Source organism: Struthio camelus, chromosome 7, assembly GCF_040807025.1.
Source record: "Struthio camelus isolate bStrCam1 chromosome 7, bStrCam1.hap1, whole genome shotgun sequence".
Lineage (NCBI taxonomy): Eukaryota > Metazoa > Chordata > Aves > Struthioniformes > Struthionidae > Struthio > Struthio camelus.
This window is the reverse complement of record NC_090948.1, coordinates 3,874,138-3,896,627: the sequence shown is the minus strand read 5'-3', so window position 1 is coordinate 3,896,627 and position 22,490 is coordinate 3,874,138. Positions and strand designations below refer to the sequence as shown.

The following is a 22,490-nucleotide window of genomic DNA, read 5'->3' as shown; positions in this document are numbered from 1 at the left end:
TACGAAAGTATCTTTCTGCCAGAAGCTTCAAGACCTTCTTCAGCTTAACCGATAGCCCAGGTAGTCCTCACAACTACTCCTCGCCTCACCTGATTTACGAGGATAGCTACATTTTTCAGAGCTGACGGCGATGAGTAGGTAACTGTGGAGTATGCCCAGTCTGAATACTTTCTTATCAACAAGAAAAAAAAAGTATTCTGGGAGCAGTACTAATTTTTTAACTGCATCACCACAGTGCTTTTGGTAAAAAGCAAAATGACATCAAGATTGATTCTGCTAAAAAGCCCTTGCTAGGAAAGCACTGAAAAAGGTTGCTGTTGTTTTCATAGCATGCTGCTGTTGAGCTTTTGGGCAGATGGTTGCCACAGATGCAACGGAAACTCACTGAATGCTTTATTAGCCCATATGCAAAAGTTGGTCTGAGAATTCAAGAAGGTAAATGCCTGTAGCAAGCTGGCTTTTTATAGTACATTAGGAGTCCACAAGAGCTGATGATCTGCTATTAAATATATATACGCTGTTGACAGAATTAATGTTTTAAGAGTCTTCCTTTACAAAGATGGCCCAGTATTTAATGACTGCTTGCTACAGCACACAATCCAGATCAGCATGGAAAAGATCACAGTATACAAGTTCATGAAAAAGAAGAGGTTTTGCACGCACAAATGAAGTGGCTAGAAACAGCACAGACACCATTAAAGAAGTTGGTTGATCTGGCCCTTCAGTAACTGTCACAGTTTGATAATTTTTTTTAATTGCTCACATGAAATGTAAGTGTCTTAATGTTTAATGATACCAATTTATTCGTTCTGCATCCTGGCTTACAAACCTGCAGTTGAGAAGATTGTGGAATTCTGCCCACCCCACATAAATAAGAGATGTTTAGATCTGTTCACCTGGCAGTCTTCACAGCAAAGTCCATGTGCACACACTGCTCCTGGTTTCAAAGTACAGGTAGTTGCATTGCAGCACTGGTTGGTACATTCCTACATGGAGGACAAATTTAAAGCAGACAACTTTCAGTCACATGGAGCTGTAAATCAAGAAAGACTGTCTTTCTCAAAGAGGTGTTATAGCTCTGCCAAGAAAAGCGCCGTAAGAATTACTGAATTATGCATGAAATTCTACGACTTGATCCAAGCAATCTGGTCTACAGCTCTAATAATTGGTTGTAAAACCAGAGAAGCCACCGAAGAATGCCAGGCTATAGATCTAGTCCCAGTAGGTTGATACCAATCCTGATTGTCATAAATTATTACGCTGGTCTAGTTCCACAAGAATCAATGGAATGACATCAATTAAAATTTTAGAAATCAGGCTCAAATTCTCAGCCTCAAATTCTGCCCATAGTTGGTATGGGGAATCCCACAGAAATCAGGGAGAAAATTATTGCGATAAAATTTTTTTGACAGTATAAAAAATATAAACATAAGTAGTACCTTATTTCTAGATTAAATACCAAGGAAGTATTTTAATTAAAATACAAAACACAAAACACAAAGCACTGAGGGGACAAACTCCGTCATCTTCAGCTGAATTCACCCAGCTGAGGATCTGTAGACCCTGGGCTACAGAGTTACTCAACATCACTACTATGGCTCTCTATTTTGTGATAGTTGCTCACCAAAAGTCTGTATAGCATGGAGATTGGTTGCTACTGCAAAAAAAAAGAGATGAAGACACCATTCAATGTAGCTGTCAATCCACAGTCTGCAATCTTTTATCAGGGTATTGCAATAACAGAGCTTTGAGAAAAGTATGAATTGCATTGTTACTAATACCTCCCAATTTCGCACTTATGGATTAGATGGTGGCACATGTGTGGTTTTACAAACTTTGTTCTCAGTAGGAGAAGCTAGTAAGAAGTTTCAGAAAAAAATGGATTTGATTTTCCAAGATTTTACTCACAAGCTGCAAGTTAAACCAGCTGCATGGAAACTCAGTTCTCTAACAAAAATAGCAGCAGATAAATTTGCTCTTCAGCTGTGTTAAGTCCGTTTGACTTAACAAGGGATCACTAACACTATACTGAACACAGGAAAAATAAGTGGATTAGAGTGATGTTCACAGCCTCTTGTTACTTTATTGGTTTTTGCAAAACTTTCCCACTGGAAGATAAGGCTGCCTGGTTATAGCACCACACTCGCCAACAACGAACAAAATGATTCTCAGCCTTTCATTTTTTAAAAAATAATATCTGCCTGCATACACAAAGCTAACTCTGTGCTTACTCTGAAGTAGCAGAATGACTTCCCTGTACCTATTTTTGATCATGCTGGAAGGCAGAAGGCTATTCAAATATTTCTGTGCAGCTGCTGTATTTAAAAAATAACATTTCTCTGCACAAAAGCACATTTTATACATTTGCCTCAATAGCAATCTGGGAAAAGCAGAGTAGAGGAGGCGATGTCAGTGCAATGAAGGTACTTCTGAAACAGTCCACTCCGATATGCCATCATCTGGCCATGTACAAAACAGTCCATGGAAAGCAACAGAATTTCCACAGACAGGTTGAGATAAAGACACAGATCTCCGAACAACGTTACTGCCGCCTTGCAAATTTCCAGCTGCTGCTCACGCACTTATTACTCATTGCAGGGAACAAGCTTGCTGAATAGGTTTTGTGCCTGGGCTATTAAACTGTCACAAACAGTTTTAACATAAACAAACAGGCAAGGAAACCAAAAAGACTCACAAGGTTTTTGGAGGCTGGAAGAGAGATAGGAGGCCATCACCTGAAACTGTTGCTGTGTTGGTGATGAGGACAGGAATGGTGGGAGTTGTTTCTTTTTGGCTCATTAGAGCATCTCAAACAAACTAACCTCAACAGCAATTCTAGCATCATCTTCATGGTGCCAGTTACTGTAGACAGGACACCTTATTTTCACCACCACTTTTCTAAGAACACAGGAAAGACTTACACTGGGTCAGACTACAACCTGTCCAGCCTTGTGTCCTCCCAACAGAAAATGCTTAAGGACAAGAATAAGAACACACATGTTGTGACACTTCCGCAGTGTCCCCTTGCATGCATGCGCATTTCTAACACCTGTAACATTCAGCAGCAAGGAACTCAAAACTCATCTACACAGTCTGGGAAACACCCTCCTTCTGCTAGTTTGAAAAAAGCTGCCATTTGCTGCCTTCATTTGCACAGTTCTCGTGGGGGACAATCACTTTGTAGTCTCTCTCTCCAAGTCACTCATGATTTTATCACCTTCTGTCACATATGCCTTCATTTTCTTATTTTCCAGGGAGAGCTCCTCCAAAACGTCGCTCGCCCTTGTTGTTTTTCTTTCAGCCTTTTCAATCATCTACTTTATCCTTCTTGAGATCAGGGAGGGTTAGGAATAAAACTGCACACAGTTTCAGACGCAGCTCACTGAAGATTTATAGTGGCCTACTGGTGCTTTGTTTAGTTTTCCCATTTCTTCCCTGGTAATTTCTAACAGCCTATTTACCTTTTAGACCACTCTTGAGCAGAGAGCTGACATTTTCATGAGACTATTTATTACAATCTGAAGTCTTGTTCCTCTATGGTCAGAGTCAGCTCCGAGTCAGTTATGTTCAGGCTGCGCATCACTCTATGCACTGAATTTCATTTGTCATCTTGATGCCCAGTCAAGCTTTCTCATAAGGTTCTTCTGCAGTTCTTCACAGTCACCTTTCATCTCTACAATCCTAAGTAATATCAGCAGCAAATTCAAGACTATTCCTCTTCCCGAGTTGTTTATGAATATGTTGATCTCCAGGATATATCCCCCAGAAACATCACTGCTGACCTCCTTCCACTGTGAAAATTTATCATTTATGCCCGCCCTGTATTTCTTATATTTTAACTCCATTTTTGTCCAGGCAAGAATATTCTCTCATATCACAGCTGCTTAGTTTCCTAAAATGGCTTTGGTGAAGGGCTTTGGTCTAAAGGCCCTTTGAACTCCAAATAGGCTGTAGTAGCTGGATCTTCCCTCTCCATCTACTTGTTAAGTCCGTCAGCGAACTGCAGTAGGTTTTATAAGGTTTATAAGGTTTATAAGACAGGGTTTCCTGCCACAAAAGCTATGTTGACTCTTCCCTGGCATGTCACACCTATTCGGACAGCTGGCTCATTATTACATTTGCTAGTAATTTGTTTGGTACAGACCTCTGATTTACCAGTTTGTAATTCTCTGATGTCCTTGCAGCCACTTTTAAAAGTAGTCACATTTGTTACCTTTCAGTCCTCAGGGACCGAGGGAAGTTTGCAGACCACGGTTAGTAGGTCACCTACTCCATCCCTGAGGTCTTTACAGGCCTTGGGTGAATTCAGCTGGGTGTTGCCAGTTTCTCCATGTTCATCTTGTTCATCTTCCATCACTTCAATTTAGACAGATCCTCTCATGAATCCTCCAAAGAAAGTATGCTGTTGTAAAAAACTCCTCCAGTTCTTCCACAGTAATTCAGAAGCAAAAACTCCACTTTTTTTCCCCACTGTGACCCTATCTCCTCTGAATGCTCCTGTGTAACCCTCATGACCTGTAGATCCTACAGAATCTCTCATAGAGTTCTCACTCCTCGATGTGTTCCTAAAAGCTATTGTTAATCCTCTATGACTTTCCTTGCCTTCTGCTATCTTTGTGTGCATAATCTACATCAACTCTTCTTCCGGAGACACTGTAGCACTTCAAACATTTTCAGTAATCTAATACAAAATAAGGTTGGAGCTTGGCTGGTATACCATTCTTGGTCAGCATTTAATCTCTTGGCCTGGTGGTGGGCATGCAGGCATCCATTATACTCAGAAAGATGACCAGTACCTGAGCATATGACACCACAGTGCAGATGGAGACGGCTACGCATTCCCTACTGCGTTAGTGTTAACAGGAGTGTCAGAGGGTGGGTGGGGGGGCATGCTACAGTCATGAGTCTCCACCCTTATGAACCCATTGCTGTCGTACTGCTAAGGAATGTTGCTGAGCACAAGTTGCAACATGGGGCTAATATTTTCGTTAAAAGACACAGTAAATCTGTGGTTTGCTTAGCAAGTAGTTGAAATACTTCTTAAACCCCTCATCACATTCCTGAGGGTAAACAGTTTCCTGAGTAAAGGAGAAATATCCCTACCAAGTGTCTACATCTACATATTCAAATCGATTTTAATTCTGATCAGCAATAAAAACAACTAGCAAATAGTATTCTCTAGCCTTATTGTACAGCTTCCCATGTCATTAAAATAAAGTATAGCTAACATTCAAAAGTGAAAATGAGAGAGATAACTGGGTTAGAAAGACATTCGCTAGGTGCTTGCATCCTATTGACTTTAAAGAAGAAGATAAGCCTGCTTTCTCCAACCTTGTTATCCTGAAGAGTGAGTGAACTGTCAGAAAATCCTTACGGCTTGTATAAATCCAATACACTGTTTAGACAGGATACAGCAATTTCTCACTGTTTTAACTGCCCCGATCTATTCTGTCTGCAGAACTATATTTATCAGAGGAAGCAAATCCCTCATCTGCTAATATATTTAATTCAGATAATCTGAGAGAAGTTCAATATAGCCAATGAACACGGGAAGCCAAAGGGATAAGAAGGTCTGTTCAGATATTATTTGATTCCTAGGCTTTGGCTATCTCCTTCTGATCTGAGCAGTCCTCTAATACATTCACTAAACTAAATGGAATGATCTTGAAGTAGTAGTAACCTTTCCGGGAGGCAGCGAAAGCTATTTCTGCTGCAAGGTAATTGGCTAGCAGCAACGAAGAATCTCATAGTAAAAGACAAAAAGGTACCTGAAAACTGAAGCAGGCTATGAGGAAAAAGATATTTAAGCAATATTAATTCAGTGTCTTCTCAAATTTGGAAACAAATCTTCAGTTAATGTGTGGTATCTTGAGAAATCTGAGTAATTTTAACAAATTTGTTTTGGATTTAGACTATTAGCTAGTACTCAAAGAAATCTGTAGGTTGTGAATCTTGTTAGGACCATAACAGAACCTCTGTTGAACTAATCCCAACAGAGAGAATTTGGCCTGTAAAGGCAAATTGAGCATATTCTTAACTAAAGCCCAACTTGAGCAACTCACAAGGCAAGATAAGCAGAGATTCCTCCATTTTAGGTGACTTTAACTGAGGTTTCGGATGATAAGACAGAAGCAGAGAAGGGAAAAGTCTGTTTTACAGACTTTTAAGGCAAATCGCCTTAAACATGACAAACCGATTCTGATTTTTCTTTCCTATTAAAAATCTGTAGATAGCAGATGAATAGTAATTCTCAAGAAGGGTGTCTTACGTCCGGCTCTCCGCAGTCACATTCCTCTCCGTCTTCCACATAGCCATTCCCACACTTCTGTCCACCAAATGACTCCTTGACTTCAGGCAAGTTAAACAGACACATTCCCACTCCTTTTTCCAGGCTGTTTTCCAGGTCCTTTCTACTGCAGCTACTGAATACCATGGGAAATGGATAGCTAGAAGAGAAATACATATAAAAAAAGATGAAGCATTATCAGATGAAAACTTCTCTCTCCTGTCATGCTGGTGACCTTTTAGCCCACCTGTACACAAACAAGAAGGGTAGGTTCATTTTTTTAATCATTTAACACATGAAATTGTGCCAGAAGCATTTATAAAAATTCCTGCCTATTAGTAAGGGAATTTCCATCATTTGCACTTAAATTTGTGGCTGCCGTTCAGGATGGGAACTGTTCACACTTGGAATTATATATGCAAAGATGGGAGAAGCAGTTAGAAAGCAAATTTGATCATGCTCCTAAAGAAATATTGGAATTGTATAGAGGCTTCTGGCATTTACAAGATTGCAAAACATCCTAAGCCTTCCTGGAAAATTTAGCCTCAAATGGCAAATTCATTCATCTTGTTCTGCAGTATGGCAAACATCCTCCTCTTTTTAGGAAAAAAAAACAAAGAGAAGAACACCAAGTTACTTGAAAAAAGTTTGCCTAAAAGTTTGCTTCTGCAGTTTATCAAAGTCGAGCTTGGGAACTACATGATTAAAGCAAATACAGTTCTTATTTTAAATCACGATGACTCCCAAAACACTACTGAAAGTACCCATATTTTGAATTCACACTACTAAGAGCAGAGTCTGGCCCCCCTCTGCAGATGCATCTTTGATCTCTTTGGGAAAACACATAGACAACATTAGTAAAATAATCCAGTGTAGTACCAATGTTTCCAGATAATATGTGTTTTTCTTCTGGAGGATTTCATTCCAGGCTCAGTAACGAACCTTTGCCATTTGATTCAAAGAGAGAAGATAAAGTGGGACTTGGATCTGGCCATTAGAACCACTCCAGAAGTGGCTGTGCCCTCTCTGCACTGAGATGTGCACATGATTACATCCGATCTGGATCACAACCAAGTGGTAAAATAACATTCAAGTGGCCTTATTTCCCCTAAGACTTAGGTCCTTACTCATTGCTGATCCATAGCCAAGCAGTAATTCAACATAATGGCAGCACAGGGACTCATCCTGATAGTATCCAGACTTTATTCACTAAATGCTTTGCATCAGTCACGTATTATTAAGAACAGGGCGTAATCTTTATAGATAAACAAAAAAATAGATGGAAGTTCTGCACTGCTGTTATTTCTAACATTCTGAAATGAAATGCTTTGTGCATCTGTAGATGATGATGCCTATAAATATCAGAAATTAATAATTTCTATTAAAAAAAGAAGTGTTTGACAATTATTAATGTAATATAAGTTTACATTCCTATCCTGCCCTGGGGGAATTAATTAGGATCTTGCAGAAAGGTTAGGGGTACCTTACAGAACAGAATTCATTTTGTGCCTACTTAAAATTGCCTTTTTACAGAGTCTCCTGCATTACTACAGCCAGCTCATTGGTAAAGGACATAAACGTGACTCTGAAGAAGAAAATTTTCATCTATCACTACAGGACTTATCTAGTTAAACTGAACAGCTCTGACTGTTCACTGACATATGACTTCAGAAAGTTAGTAGGCATCTTCACTTAAGAAGCTGGTTTCTGGGAAGTGTCAATATTCAGGCAGAATGAGAGTCTAAGATAAATAATCAAATTTTGGAAGAGCATGAGGCAGGAGTCCAGCTGATAGTAGCAGCTCGGGATTCCAAGGGAAGACAGTGAAGGTACTGAGGATAACAGCACAGAAAATAAAGGAACTGGGGAAATCTACTGACTTTTTTATATTGAGTAATTGGAGATGGTCTCAACTGGGTATCACAAACTGGGGACTACTGTCCACGCTTTGTTTGATTGGAAAAAGGACACAAAGCTTTGTGACTATCAACAAGTAGGTGGATGTACTACCCTCAAATACCACCAAAAACTCAAGAATCACAGGTATGTCTGACTGATAAATCCTGCACAAAATATATGACTGCTTGATCAGATATGATCCTCATATCAAAGTGCGAATAAATGAATACTGCCTCATCCTAGCAAGATCCCTCACTTCAGCGACATAGATTTACTTTGATATCCACTAAAAGATGGACACAGGGAGACATATATACCTTACATAGTCTGCAACTGATTCAGGAATACAAATAACGCATTTTTCCCTGTGCCGGATGTCTCTGCCACACAGAGTTCCTCAGAACAGACTAGCGTGCTAGTCAAAACAAACAATAATTTAGGGCTGTTCCTTTTTATCCATGAATGTGCACAATCATGTGCATGAATGTAAGATGTGTACGTCCTTCACGGGCAGAACAGAATCCTTACTCTGTTCGAGGGGTGAAATAATGTCATTGTTAATGAATGAAGTTTCTATTTCCCCTGAAAGGAACTTCAAGCTGTTTCCTATTTTGAAGTAAGACATCCATTCATCTTCTGACTCTTCCTGCTCTTGACGCGATTTCCTCAACTGACATCAGTGCAGCACATGTTATTTGATGAAACTTTCTGAAAACATTTTTTCCTTTACCAAATAAGCTCCAAATAAAGTAATACAAACACTGAGATGAGCCCAATCACCGGAAACAGAGAGCAACTGAAGGGTGACTATGCTCATGCGAGAGAAGATCCCACATCAATTGATACCAGTTGGTATTTCCATTGGAAACTTAATTGATCTTTAATACAATCATTCTTCATTTCTGTGATAAAAACAAACAAACAAAAAATCCCATGTAACACCTATAGCATTTGATCATTGTGATTTTAGGCTACATTTTGGCTGTCTTTGTAATTTTTAAGCTGTTTCATCAGAAGCATGAAATCCCTGGCAGATGGCAAGGGAAGCTGTAACTATCAGAGGTCAGTAGCATTAAGCATACTGTTCAAGTGAATCTGGAGCTTGTGAAAAAAGCTGGAGTAACAGTCACGTGAAAGGAGCTCTGAACAAATAAATTCAGCAAGCGCTGCCCTGCTGTGATGCTTCGAACGTCACCTGGAGACTGCCTTTCAGTGGGAAAAGGTAGTCCAGTTTCCAGAGTAAAGCCAATCCTTGATCTGTCTCTGATATTTCAGTAACATTACTAGACAGAGATCTTGGGCTTTCTGTGGTGCCCCAGGCACTTATCCTGTTGGAATAATTCTGCTACTATCTTCCACAGGCCATTCAAGAATCTTCCAGAGGTAACAATTTCTTTAGCAATCAGTATATACCATAACTCTCCACTCTGGTCATCTGCTTTTACAGATCCTTATTGTTATTGCAGAAGGGACAGAAAGGAAACTTCAGCATCAGCTTAGTCCAGCCTAATTCCTCCTCTAAGATGCTGAGTAGCACACACGTTTTCTACATCCCCGGAATGTGTAAATTGAATGCACAATGGATCATTTTACTGAACCATTTAGGGTGTGGGTACAACTCTACAGAACCCAAATCATGTCTGCTTACTATTGTCTTCAGTGGCTTTACAACAGGGAAATTATTTTAGAGTCTTTCTACCCCTCTTGAATCAACCGCATTTTCCAGTGTATCCTTGGTGCTTAAGTATGTGCATAATTTCAAGCAACAAACATCCTACTTCCCACAAGAAGCAAACTGGCTTTGTCTGCTTCTACAAATGAGAGATTCACAGTAGTAAGATGATGCCTGGTAATTGATTCCTTTAGAAACAGAATCTGTTTTTGTCCCATTCATTTACATTTCAAGCACTAAAGCCATTCAAATGCCAGCTTCCTCTATCTACTTTTGCATTTAGCCTGCATTAGATGGCTCCTTTCATTAGCTAAGTGAAGTGGCATCCTCAAGGGAAGTGTCAAGCCCCTTTTAAAGGGAATTCTTTGCCTGGGCTAGCAGGGCATTGCTCAGTAGAGTCTCTTTTCTGCATGAACTCTGAAAGTGCTGCTCCATCATCTCAATTTCAGAAGTATTTTACCTCCTAAAGGGCTGAAGAACAAGGTGTACAAACACAAAAAAAAAGAGAGAATCACCGCTGCAGAAAATTATGGTCTAAAGAAATCAGACAGCCAAAGCATTCAGGAGAAACAGATGGACGCAGGCTAACAGAGCAGATCAGCTATGGAACCAGGAGCAGATCCTGACTCAGAGGCTGGTGTGTAATCCATTTAGCATTGCTGACTCTCACACTGCTCCAGGTGGGGAATGCCTGGAGGGGACTGACTTGGGATGCAGGAGAGCATAGCTCCATTCCAAAACTTGCCGTCGGATTGCTGTGATACCTTGGGCAAGTCACTTCAGAAAAACAAGGGAATGTCACTTCAAACTACTAGATATCTATCACAGAATCACACAGAATGACAGAATGGTTGAGGTTGGAAGGGACCTCTGGAGATCATCTAGTCCAACCTCCCTGCTCAAGCACGGTCACCTAGAGTACAGTGCCCAGGATGGTGTCTAGACGGCTTTTGAATATCTTCAGGGAAGGAGACTCCACAACCTCTCTGGGCAACCTGTTCCAGTGCTCACAGTAAAGAAATTTTTCCTCAGGTTCAGACAGACCTGCCTGTGTTTCTGTTTGTGCCCATTGCCTCTTGTCCTGTTGCTGGGCACCACGGAGAAGAGTCTGGCCTCATCCTCTTCACATTCTCCCTTCAGATACTTGTACACATTGATCAGATCCCCACCTCAGTCTGTTCTCCAGGCTGAACAGGCCCAGCTCCCTCAGCCTTTCTTCAGAGGAGAGATGCTCCAGTCCCTTCATCATCTTAGTAGCCCTTCACTGGGCTCGCTCCAGGAGCTCCATGTCTCTCTTGCACTGGGGAGCCCAGAACTGGACACAGTACTCCAGGTGAGGCCTCACCAGGGCTGAGGAGAGGGGCAGGATCACCTCCCTCCACCTGCTGGCAACACTCTGCCTAATGCAGCCCAGGATCCCATTGGCCTTCTTGGCCACAAGGGCACATTGCTGGCTCATGTTTAACTTGTTGGCCAACAGGACTCCCAGGTCCTTCTCGGCAGAGCTACTTTCCAGGAGGTCAGCCCCCAGCCTGGACTGCTGCATGGGGTTATTCCTCCCCAGGTGCAGGACCCTGCACTTGTCTATGTTGAACTTCAGGAGGTTCCTCTCTGCCCACCTCTCCAGCCTGTCCAGGTCCCTCTGAAGGGCAGCACAGCCCTTTGGTGTATCAGCCACTCCTCTCAGTTTTGTATCATCAGCAAACTTGCTGAGGGTGCACTCTGTCCCTTCCTCCAGGTCACTGATGAATACATTGAACAAGACTGGACCCAGGACTGACCCCTGGGGGACACCGCTAGCTACAGGCCTCCAACTAGACTCTGCACCACTGACCACAACCCTCTGAGCTCGGCCATCCAGCCAGCTCTCAATCCACCTCACTGGCCACTCATCCAGCCCGCACTTCCTGAGCTTGCCTATGAGGATGTGATGGGAGAAAGCGTCAAAAGCCTTGCTGAGGTCAAGGTAGACAACATCCATTGCTCTCCCTTTATCTACCCAGCCCATTGTCCCATCATAGAAAGCTATCAGGCGGGTTAAGCATGATTTCCCTTTGGTGAATCCATGCTGACTGCTCCTGTTCACCTTCTTGTCCTCCAGATGCTTAGTGAGGACCTCCAGGAGGAGCTGTTCCATGACCTTTCCAGGGATGGAGGTGAGGCTGACAGGCCTGTAGTTTCTTGGCTCCTCCTTCTTGTGCTTTTTGAAGACTGGAGTGACACTTGCTTTCTTCCAGGCCTCAGGCACCTCTCCTGATTGCCATGACCTTTCAAAGATGATGGAGAGTGGCCTAACAATAACATCTGCCAGCTCCCTCAGCACAGTACCCATGGACTTGTGGGCACCAAGTTTGCCTAAATGATCTCTAACTTGATCCTCCTCAACCAAGTCTTCCTTTCTCCAGATTTTCTCCCTGGTCTCCAGGGTCAGGGATTCCTGAGGACTGGCCTTAGCAGTGAAGACTGAGGCAAAGAAGGCATTCAGTAACGCTGCCTTCTCTGTGTCCTCTGTACACTTTCTGCTTATGGCTGCGTTTTGCCAGGAGCTCCTTGTTCATCCATGCAGATCTCCTGCCCCCTTTGCTTGACTTCCTGCTCATAGGGATGCACCGTTCTTGAGCCTAGAGGAAGTGATCCTTGAATATTAACCAGCTCTCTTGGATCCCTCTTCCTTCTAGGGCCTGATCCCATCTACAGCTTTAGCTGCCTAAGCATTCAGTACCTCAGGTCTGCCTCCTCCATGTGCCTCAGGTTCCTTCCCCATAGGACACAGGCCTCCCTTTGTAACATATTTTGCCGTTTCTCAAGAAGCATCGCTGAAGCAGTATCCCCATCAATGCTCCTGGCAATTCACCAAATACTGCACAGGAGGATGAACCCCAGGTTCACAATATATTGAAAACAAACATTTGATTGTTATAACTATCACTATCAAATCTCAGTTTTTTTCTTTTCCAAAAATGGTAGAACACTATACAAAGTATATGCTTTGTTCTCTCTAAAAGATTGGTATATACGCACATACACATTATATGTGTGTATATATATATATATATGTTATATATCTACTTACAGGGTTCATTTATTCCAGTTCATATCGCAACCTGATTATTCAGTATTATAGCAATGTTTATAAAGAGCCTTTTACCCAAGGTCCTGAAGTGTTTTACAATTATTCACTCAATTAAAATGCATGACAGCCCCTACGAGCTCTTTTAAGTACCACCAGGCCTGCCTCCCCGAGGTAATAAGATAATTGGAGATTACATTAATTTTAAAAAGGCATTTTGATTTTCTAGGGCATTCTTATTGAAACAACTGCTGACAAACTAATTTCCAAAGGTGCAGAAAACTGGGACCTATTTTTGTCCAGAATACTTGAAAAAAATGAAGTCTGAGAGGCCCTATCTGGAAATAGCTCAGGCATCAGCACTACATTTTAAGAGAATGAAGGCGCTCCAAATTGCCTACTCATTTTAGCCAACGAAACTTCAGTGCAAAAATTTGCCAGCTGTATCTGAAGAAGAGAAAAGAAAAGGCATCTCCTTTCTCCTCAGAATGCTTTCTCAGGCATACTATAGCCATACTTGCTTTTACTTATTCTCCTTAGTCCCATAAATCCTGTATTTTTGGCAGCAGAGCGACCAACAGGAGAGGAAGAGAGTGACTCAGGTGTTTTTCTAGGAGGTAGAAGACATGAGTTTGAGCTCTCCCTTGTTCATACCCTGCAGAATGACTTAAGCATGAATGTGTAGGTTTTCAGTTGCATATCCCAATCTCACACAGGAACCTAAAACAAAATTATTTTCCTTGAAAAATGGTGATAGGTTTGCTTTTGTTAATTCTGGTATAAGTGATTGTCCTATGGACAAACTGTTCGTTAGCAGTAAAGAGAGTAACCTAACTTACTCTCGAAGGTAGAAGCTCAAGTGAAACGAATGTTGCTAGACTCAAGGAGGGGTTGATTTCAAGGAGCTATGACAATTTATCTGCCTCATTGGCATCATTCATTCCTTCCCACTAAAAAGCAATCTCTTGGTTTTAACCTTCCAAACATTATTACTGCTCTCCATCTTTTCAAAACAACTTTTTATGGTCTCCTAATGGATATGAGCCTTGTAGAACTAAACTAAGTTTGCTATTAGATGACATTTTTAGACATTTCAGCTGTTCTACACAATATCTTATGTTAATGAATTCATTAAGCATAGAGAGTCTCACAGACATTAGATATTAAGTAGGAGATAAAATCCAGCCTTCCTTGATATCTAAACAGGTGTTCAAATACTACAGACCTCTTAGTGTATAAAGTTGTGGCATTACACATTATTTCATATGTGTCATTTTTTAATAACAATTGTTTAAAATGAGACAAGCACCATAGCATGGAGGGGTTTTTGATCTATTATTTAAATAATGGCTTCATTTGTAAGTACTTTTGAGAGAGAGAAAGGCACACGCACACATACAGTTTTAAAGTAGATCCTACAAACACAGTAAAGTAAGGGGAGCTCACTCAAGCTAGCCAGTGGAGGACTCAATTCAGGTGCAGATTCCCTCCCACCCAAAACTTCTGCCCAAGGCAAATGCCCCGGACAGTCGGGAGGACGGGGCAAACTGGGAGGTCTCCCTGGGCTCCTGGAAGATGCGCAGACCCTTGCAGGCCAAATGCAGGCAGGGCATAAAAGTGCTTTGTACAGGTCATCCGTCCCAGGATGACAGGGCACATCTCTTTTTAGCAGGTATTGAAAGGATTTAGCTAAAAAGGTAGAGGCTTTTTCTATTATACGGTATTGAAATGGGAAGCTTGCTTCAAAAGGAACGAGATGTCTGACAGCTCATACTTATTTTTCTAGCCTATTTTTCACTCTCTTGCTCTTCTTTTATAGTTCTAATCCCTGGAGCATCAATAAAGTAGAGCACGGAACTGGGCCATGTAGTTATACGTGACATCAAAGCTCTTGCTGTCTGAGTTCATGGTCAGTGACTTAAAAACAAGCCCAGATTTTGCCTATAGCTTTTGGCATGTTATTTACAAGGTAGCTTTTACATTTGCAATAAATAACTCTGAATATGTCACACTAGTGATTAATTTAATTGCTGTGTAGCAGCAATGGTTTGTTGTGCTACAACAGAATTTCCAGGATTATTGAAAAGAAAGTCTTTCCAAGTAAATGTTTAAACTTCACACACAAATGCCTTAGGTTTATTTTAATTTGGCCTTGGGGATAATGCAAATTCCCAGAATGCATTCAAGTAACATTACTTCAGGTGCCTAGACTGGATTGTCATAGCTCCAGCTGAGACTTGACCTCTCGCATTAAACTGAAGGTGAGAATTTACCTACTAGAAATATTCAAAAAGGCAGATTTATAATACCGAATGTGGGACTTCAGGGCAGAAAGCAGCGATGAAACAAATGGTTGGATGGTTCTGAAAAACACTTTCTGCAAAGGAACAACACGTAATGGCTTTATACAGTATACGCTGTCATGCCTTGATATTTTTGCAGTCACAAAACTGCCAAATAAAACATTATTAGCAGTTACTTTTACTTTGACAAATGTACAGTCAGAGAAGTTTTTTCTTGTTGAGAGGTCTATTGTGACTTTCATTTCTGTGTTCCGGGGGTGAAGCAATACCAAACCAATTTATCAGTCTTGACAGCCTTCTAACTATACGCCGGAGTTATCTGCATTGCAAAAAGTTCTGTGGGAATTGTACTCAGACAACTGTTTTTCCTGTTGGAAACCAGGCAGCCAAGGAAAGTAGCTATAATCAGTTTCAATTCGCCTCTGGCTCATCTTCTGCTCTGCTTCCTTTTAGACCACTACCTCATTAATAAAAATTTGCTGGATTGCCGAGAGTTTAGGTTTCACAATCAGCTACTTAGAATTTGAGGTTAAGCCAACGCTGACTACAGTAAAAGTAAAAAAGCAATAAATAGCAGAGAGAGGGAGGCAAAGGCCAGGTCGGGTTTAGTCCCAGGCTAAAACAACCAGGGCAGCCGTCAAACTGTGCCTGCCAGCAATTGCCAGGGCTGCAAAAAATTGCAGATAAGAAGCCCGACCAGAATGCTCTGTGTTTAAATTTGTCACACAAAACATAACATCCTCAGCAAGCGATAAGCAAATAAAGACAAATGGTCCAAATGCTCAAAATACCTTGCTGAAGGTCATTTTCCTACTGATTTCTGGCTAGATAAAAGGCACCGTCTGATCTGGCTTGAAATGCCAGGACAGTGTTGCATAACAACTCTTCATTTAGTTCCCAATGTGATTTTACAATCAACTTTTGTTTCAAACAGTTACATTCTGATTTTCTCCTCTGAAAATCCTTGGGATTGTTTTTAAGTAGATCAGAAGCAGATTGGGCAAAAAAATGTGAATTTGGGAACTGGCTTTTGAGAGGAGGATCACTTTGTGGAGAGCATATTTTGGGTGAAGCAGCAAAACATTTTTCAAAAAACAAAACAAAAGAAACAAAAGGGAGTATCTACGCCAAATGGCTATGCAGAAAAATCAACCCATGATACTTTATATGGACATTTCATGCTTTCACCAGTACAAGCTCCTGTCCTATTTGTATGCATCCTACAACACAACTCATGATATACCGTACCCTACAGAAAGGAAGAAGCATACACAGTTATTCTAAACAGCTGATGTTGCGATTAGCGTGACCAGCTTGATTTAAAGACTGGAAAGCAACATTATTATGAGTACACAGTCTGATCTTTCTCTAACACAGGCCACAGAATTTCATCCGGTAACTTCAAGCCCATAACTTCTTGCTGGGCCACCAAAGGAGAGAGACATACTATGTAAAGAGCACATGGGTCAAACCAAACAAAAGAGTGATTTGCTCTGCGTTCGGTCACAACACTGCCACTGCCCTGGGAGAGTAAGGCTCTTGGGGAGCGGGGTAGGGCCACATCCTGCCGCACTACAGGTAGTTACTTGGCTTTGGAAGGATTTGGGACTGGGATGAGCCTGTAGGTCAGGTGAGCAGACCAAACGAGAGCATCGTAGAGGGAGAAAGCTCACAGGAGAGCAAGACCCCCCGCGAGGAGGAAGCTTCGTTACCCAGGAGAGATTTGGGAAGCAGCTCTCTGAACAAGGCAGATGAAGAAGTTGCCCACTGTGAGGAGCAGCAGCAGCAGAAGCAGCTTATGGAAACAGCCGTCTGCAAGAGCCGGGTTCTACAGGAAAACAGCTAGCCCTGCAAAAACTGGAAAGAATATATAGCTGCGGGACAGACTCAAATTGATTTAACTTAACGTCTGTACTACCTGGTCTCTTAATAAATCAGGACTCCCAGACAGGAGTATCTGACTTGCAAGCAGCATAGCTCATTTTTTTCTTCCTTTCGAAGATCCAAAGGAAAAACAACTAAGGCATTAATGGTGCCAGAAATCAGACCGCTTTCCCACAGCATTCCTACCTTCCCAGTGTGTGTTGATACAGTGTATGCTACAAGATAAGCACAGAGGAATAAAAAGAGCTTTTTTCCCATGTCATCTAAATCATTTCAGACAAATGGAGGTGGAATTCTGTCAAAAAATTTCCTAAATATAGAATAACAAATGTATCATTTATTCTAGCTTCTCTTTCCTTCTTCACACAGCTCGGACAAAGAAAATAAGCTAATTAGTATCAACGCTGCATGTAATCATTATTTCAAGCTATAAGAAAAGAATGAATCCAGCCAAGCTCTGTCTCTCAGGGGTCCTTATAGGGCAAATAAAAGCTTTCACTCACAGGAATGAAAGGCTCCTAGCAAATCTAAAGAAATCCATAGGTATCCTGATGAAATCCTGGCCTTATTGAAGTCAATAGGAGCTGGATTTCATGTCTAATGTTGGTCTGTTGCCAGGAGAATAACAATGATGAAGATGAACACAATTTCCACTCTATGTTAAAAGAAGCCAGAAAGGCTCCTTAGGACACCAAGTCATTTCACCTCTTTATTTTCAGTGACTTTACACTAAAATAGGTGTTCGCTTATCTTCATCTCAGCACCGTGGCTCTGCCGTACAGTTTTAAAAGCTGAAACGGAATCTACTTGCCTTTCTGCCAGGAGAATCCTGCAGTAAACGCAGACGGGGCTCTATAATACACTATGACATCAGAAAATAAAATGACCCACTTTGCAAGAATCAATTGTTGGGGTAAAATGGACATCTCTCCTCTCAGAATTTTAAACATTTCGCACATCTATCTCAGACACAAAAGACTCTGTGATTCCCATGACAACTGTGGCAAATGCAGCTGTAGGCATCATTTAATTACAGTGATTCAGACTTCCAAGTCAACATCAGTTTCTTAAGTGCTTCGGGGCATACAACACATGTCCAAAAAGAAGCATTCATGTGACCTTAAGAATATGCCCTTTAAAGTATGTTTCCATCTCTACACAAGGAATTTGGAATTAATTAATACCAATTAAAAATGGACATTGTGTGCTTAATTCTACATGCACTGTATTATAGATTTGTCCCTGCAGGTTGAAAAGGTTTTTTGATGAAAGAGAAAGCTAAGACAAAGGGAAATGTCCTTATATGATTTGTTCTCACGGGTCACAGCAATAGCAGTACTGCAGGAGAAAAATGTCCCTTACAGAGCTATATTTTGTACGGATATTACACTGAGAAGACAAAACGCAGCTGAACTCTCACATACCAGCATCCAAGCTAGTAAAACTGTACTCATTCTGAGTACCTCATGTAGTAGAAAACACGACTTGTCCTTAAGTATCTGCAGTAAATAATCCGAACAGAAGTAAAATGTGTTTTCATTTGAGAAATAACCTCTCTCCTTGTCAGCTCCACTTACAGAAAATGCATGATGTAAATCTGTACGACTTCTCCTCTGGAATACACCAAAAAGGCAAAATAATTTCATTGCTATCAGCACATTTATTGCAATGTAAAAGACTAAACTAAAACAAGAAACAGAATATATTTTTTTAAAGACCTGCCCCATAGCTGCGTGTGTTACTGGTTAGCGGGGATCCACTCCCACGAAGGACTGGGAAATGCACAACTTTAACCAATGCTACTAACGCTTGAATGCTGATCTGACTTACTACAACAATTAAATATATCTGTAATGCATAAAGATTATTAATAAAAAGGGATGCCAGACGCCCTACAGACATGGGGCTACTTTGAGTTAACTGAAAGACTGACATAATCCTATATTCTCGTGGCTGTTTCCTACTAAAGGAAGGACCAGAATGCAGTGTGCTAAATTACAAGGGCACAGGGATATGTTGCTTAAGTTTTTTATAAAGCAGTTGCACTGCTGGCACAACAGACCTAGCTCTGTCACAAGCAATTTATTACATCAGTATATCAAGTTTATTAAAAAAAAAAAAAGGACAACAAAGAAGTCTGTCTGTGCAGAGCTCAGCTCAGACTGCTTTGGAAACATAAACAGCTTCAGAGTTTAATTACAAACTGTTTATATCCTAAAGATAATTTCATTTTCTTCAAGTTGTAACAGAGGTAATTCCAGATAGTTCTGCTGACTCCACAGTTTAATGTCTCTAAGCTGCCAGACTGAAAAAAGCAACATAAGGTCTGCACAACTGAAAAGAAACTGAGAGGGGTCAGGAAATACAGTGCTAACTAATAATGATTTGATTATCTAATGTTTAACAGCTCTGAAACTGCAGGGTACTGTGAAATGTCTAGTAAGGAGAAAGGAGAACCAGTCTGAGTAAATTAAAGAGTCCTTCCCCACAATATATTTCTCATCTCTATCCTATTCCTAGCATGACCTCTTGACATTTGTTGAATGGTGGTTTTCACTTTAAACTGAGTTCAGTACCAAGGCCAAGATGTTGATTTCATGGCACATCTGACTGGCTCCTGAAGCCAGCCTGCTGGAAATCTCTGAGGGGTATGTTGTCACAGCCCAGTTTCACAGGTTACAGAGGTTCAGAACTTGAATAGCCAAAACCAAGCTCACCCTGTACCCTGCTTCCTTGAGATCCCTTTTCAGAAATGGGGAACTGTCATTGAAACTAATAGGACAAATTATACAAATGACTTGTAATTTCCTAACTTGCCTTTAATGGACTTAACTTTTTTATTTATTTAACTACATGTTTATAATAAAGTTAAATATATTTTTTATGTTTGTTTAAAAACAAAAGTCATACAAAAACAAATGACAAAATAACTAAGCTCCCCAGAAAAGCCATTGAGAGTTGACCCTACTGAGCAGAATAGTTCTCCAAAAGATATCAGCTGCCCATTTATCATGCAAATATCTATTTATGCATTATAAAATCAGCACTGCTATTACTAGCCTCTTTTGATGTGCAGTCTTAAGTCTCATTAATGGCAATGGGTGATACACAAGGGGAGAACAGATCTTCAGCACCATCAAAGGACAAAAATTGCATAACACGCTAACGTCAGGGTGCGGTTCCCCCGACGCTGTCCTTGTTGGTGAAGACGGATGAAGAAGCTGCTGAATGTCTCCTCATTCTGCCCCAGTCCTGCTGTTCACCCACTTCTCCATTGCATCAGGGTAACTGTAAGCCTGAACTGCAAACAGGTCACTAAATAATCCTCATTAAATATAACGTTCTGCTTCTACAAGTCTTATTCTTAACTGGGTTGACTTCTGTGATCTTGGGTGTCAAGTAGCCACACAAGATGTTTTTTCTGATTCACTGGAGGTAGAAGTAAACTGGAGCATGGGAACAGATAGGTCGGGATTCAGATCTCAGGCCAATTTCTCTGCCAAAACCAGTGTTTCACAGAGTAGGCTGTGGGTGTAATTTAATAATTAGAAACATCTGATGGCTTTTAGGTAGAGACCAGGTACACAGGTACCTAATTCACATGACTATGATCAACCACTTAATTTTACTTTAGCAGAGAGAACAAATACCTAATCCAAACTGTGATGCTTGCAATGCCTCTGGGGAAAAATTTCAGAATCACCCCTGGGCCTCACAGCTTGAGGAAGCGGGTGCCCACAGGTTGCTGCACTCTGTGAGAGTGCTAAAACTTCTGCTAACCCTTGCAATGAGCAGGAACGCTTGAGAAACCTTAAAAGACTGAGTGCTCCAGAATCTGAATGAGATCATTTAAGTTAGGAAAATTAGACCACAAAATATGACTTTCCAACAACGTGAAACAGCAAGGGGAACTGGAGAAGAGAAGGTAAATAAATAGCTATTTTATATGTCTCTGATATATAGCCCCCCACCACAGAGGGCTGTCAAATACAACCAATTCTTCTTTACCAGCAGAAACAGATGCTACAAACGACCCACACTGAAGTGTAATGCACCTCCCAATGGCTACTGAGGTTAAAACATGAAAAAGAGCATCAGATATTACCATTTCTTAGTTGCAGGAAAGTTGGCCTTCAAAGACTGTTTCTTCTCCCAAATCATATAGAGTTACCTTTTCAGAGCAGTTTATAGCCTTCTGTTGGGAACTGGCTTCTGACATGCAACAAGGAACAAATGATTCCTAACATAATCCTTGGATGCTTGGGCAGCTAATGGGAAGAAACCATGGACCGGTTTATCACTAGTGGGGCAAATAGGAATATTCACATTTATAATATCTTTTCTGCTATTCAGAGTCTTGCTTGGTGTCACTTTTTAACCACTCATGAAGAAAAGTTATAGACATATGGCATTATTACTAGGGAGAAGACATTATGCTCCCACTTAAATATTTTATTTAGCCTTAATTGTAACTAACGTTTAGTGCAGAATGTCTAATCGTTCCTAGAGGGAATTAAAATATAGTATGTACTGATGCTCTTTTTCAGTAGCAACTAAAAGAAGCCCTACTGGTGGCTCTTCCCATCTTTAAATTTTCCCCTTTTTCCCCAACAGTGCTTAGATTGAGCCAATTAGTTTAATTTGTGACTGTCACTAAAATAATTCTTTAAAGATTTTTTTTTCCTTTTTGCCCTTACTCTCATTCACAAATCTGCTCCTTCCCATTGGGTATCTCTTTTAATTCTAACCATTAAGAATTCAATTTTATTTATAAGTGTACTGATAACAGAGGATACTTTTCAGATTTGTTAAAAAAAAAATCTCCAAATTTCAATAGTAAATGAACCAGTATTTTTCTATCTACCTTGTACAATATTTACTGTGGGCTCTTTCTGTGTTCTTAATTGTTCTCCTCCTCCAACTCCTGCCTCCAAAAACTCGACAATTAAAGTGAAATTGTGTACTGAAAGGTAATTACTCAAAATTGGCCCTTATTTTCTATTGAGAGGCACAGTTCCATAAAAATCCTCTAAAATGATGATCAGTAGCTGAGAGGTTAAAGAATTGATTTCAGTTTCATGTCTTCTTTTTCTTCACTTGCTTGTGACCACTACACAAGAAATCTGGTCCCCTAGCTATAGCAGAGCCCCAAGCTAGCCTGTTGCACAGGTAACATACAGGTATTTCCACCAGCATGAAGTCAGCCTCCAAACTCCCACTTCCCTGTAACATATGCAGTCATACTTATTTGTGGAAATTTAATTTAAAACTGGACCAAATCAAAAAGATTTACTGACTTCAAATTCTAGCTGTGAAAATAGGAATGATAACATAAGATTCACAGAAAGAAAAGAGAAGGAAAAAAAAAAAAGAGCC

At 40.7% G+C, this 22,490-nt stretch overlaps 1 protein-coding gene across 1 annotated transcript in view; it reads right to left on the bottom strand.

Moving 5' to 3' along the window:
* Positions 1 to 22,490, bottom strand: part of ADAM12 (ADAM metallopeptidase domain 12) — a 207,543-nt gene that overhangs the window by 36,659 nt on the left and 148,394 nt on the right. Inside the window, exons 12-13 of the mRNA XM_068951456.1 lie at positions 6,269 to 6,446; positions 897 to 986 (exon numbers count right to left, since the gene is read on the bottom strand). Of these exons, the coding sequence (XP_068807557.1) occupies positions 897 to 986; positions 6,269 to 6,446 (268 nt within the window). The remainder of the gene's footprint in view (positions 1 to 896; positions 987 to 6,268; positions 6,447 to 22,490) is intronic.